At 44.9% G+C, this 1801-nt stretch overlaps 1 protein-coding gene across 1 annotated transcript in view; it reads left to right on the top strand.

Annotated features, from left to right (window-relative positions):
- The window catches only part of LOC111964629 (dynein axonemal heavy chain 5-like), a 65481-nt gene that overhangs the window by 42584 nt on the left and 21096 nt on the right, over window positions 1-1801 (top strand). Inside the window, 5 exon segments of the mRNA XM_070443802.1 lie at window positions 80-247; window positions 540-670; window positions 1016-1169; window positions 1309-1576; window positions 1735-1796. Coding sequence (XP_070299903.1) covers window positions 80-247; window positions 540-670; window positions 1016-1169; window positions 1309-1576; window positions 1735-1796 — 783 coding nt within the window.

The following is a 1801-nucleotide window of genomic DNA, read 5'->3' as shown; positions in this document are numbered from 1 at the left end:
TGCTACATTAGCAGAGAGTTGGATCATTTGAATGAATAATCTGGCATTGACAATGACTCCATTTTTCCCACCAGGTGAGGAGCCAGAGGATACAGACTTTGAGATGCCCAAGGTGTATGAGCCCATCGAGTCGCTTAAGAGCCTAATGGACAGGCTCAACATGTTRCTTGGCCAGTACAACGAGAGCATCAGAGGAGCTGGCATGGACATGGTGTTCTTCAGAGATGCTATGATACACCTTGTCAAGGTAYAGGGAAACTGTCATTATGTTCCCCTATAGGTGTTCATGAGCAATTATTACCACCTTTGTCATGCATTATAGTGCATTGTGTATAGATCATAAGGTATTTTAAAACATGCTTAAATCACATTACAAAGAGGGTGTTCATWAAAAGTATTACTAAACATTCACATTGGAAGCTTTTGAAAGGCTTAGCTATCTTAAAGTCAGTCCCCAATGAGTGTACGCATCAAATCACTTGATATAAGAACGGAAAAGGTCTCTCCCACTAACACTCCGCCTGTCTGTCTGCCTGTAGATCTCCAGGATCATCCGCACCCCCAGAGGGAATGCCCTTCTAGTAGGAGTGGGGGGATCAGGCAAGCAGAGCCTGACTAAACTGMCTTCCTTCATCGCCGGCTACAAGACCTTTCAGATCACACTAACACGGTACAGACACACCCTCCAATGTCTATACTAGCATACTACTACATACTTCATACTAAGTAGTATGCTAGGAAGGGCATTGGAACAGACACACGGTCTCATACAGTCCCTCTACAACTGTAACAGGCGTTTATCATGTATTGAACGTGGTCATGCAGTTRTGTTGTCCTCCTGTAGATGGTAGCTTTGCTTACATTTCTGCAATTTGTCTTTTCTCMATTCCTCACGTCCCCTATCCTCGCCTKCTTCTCGAAACGCATTGGAGGAATGGAGGAAATACTCATTGTGAAAAATATGTATTTTCACACCTTCGCTATCACCTGTAACATGCCTGTGTTCTGTCCTCAGTTCGTACAACACTGCTAACCTGATGGAGGATCTGAAGGGTCTGTACAGGACAGCAGGCCAGCAGGGAAGAGGCATCAGCTTCATCTTCACTGATAACGAGATCAAGGACGAGTCTTTCCTGGAGTACATGAATAATGTGTTATCATCAGGAGAGGTCAGCACATTGATCACATGAACACACGTAAAACATTAGATCATTTTCAAGAAATTGTGTCAATCTGTGTTTGAGAAAAAAACATCGCACTCCATTATAACTTGGATAACTGTTGTTGTATATTGTGCTGATTTCTCAGGTGTCGAACTTGTTTGCTCGAGACGAAATTGACGAGATCATCAGTGACCTCGCACCAGTCATGAAAAGAGAGTTTCCTCGGCGACCACCAACCAATGAGAACCTCCATGACTATTTCATGAGCAGGGTCAGACAGAACCTACACGTGGTTCTCTGCTTCTCTCCTGTTGGGGAAAAGTTCCGGAACAGAGCCCTGAAGTTCCCTGCCCTCATCTCCGGCTGCACCATGGACTGGTTCAGCCGCTGGCCCAAAGATGCTCTGATCGCAGGTGTGTGTGTGTGTGTGTGTGTGTATGTGTGTGTCCGTTGGTGTCCGTTTGTGGGTATGCATGTGTTTTTGTCTCTGTGTATGCACACATACAGTATAAATGTATACTGCACACTTTAATAGTGATTTGCTTCAATCTCCAATCTGTTTACTCTCCAGTGTCAGAGCACTTCCTGTCCACCTATAACATCGACTGTTCGACCGTGGTGAAGGGGGAGGTGGTGCA

This window comes from Salvelinus sp. IW2-2015, linkage group LG6.1, assembly GCF_002910315.2.
Source record: "Salvelinus sp. IW2-2015 linkage group LG6.1, ASM291031v2, whole genome shotgun sequence".
Classification (NCBI taxonomy): domain Eukaryota; kingdom Metazoa; phylum Chordata; class Actinopteri; order Salmoniformes; family Salmonidae; genus Salvelinus; species Salvelinus sp. IW2-2015.
This window is presented reverse-complemented; position numbering and strand designations above follow the sequence as displayed.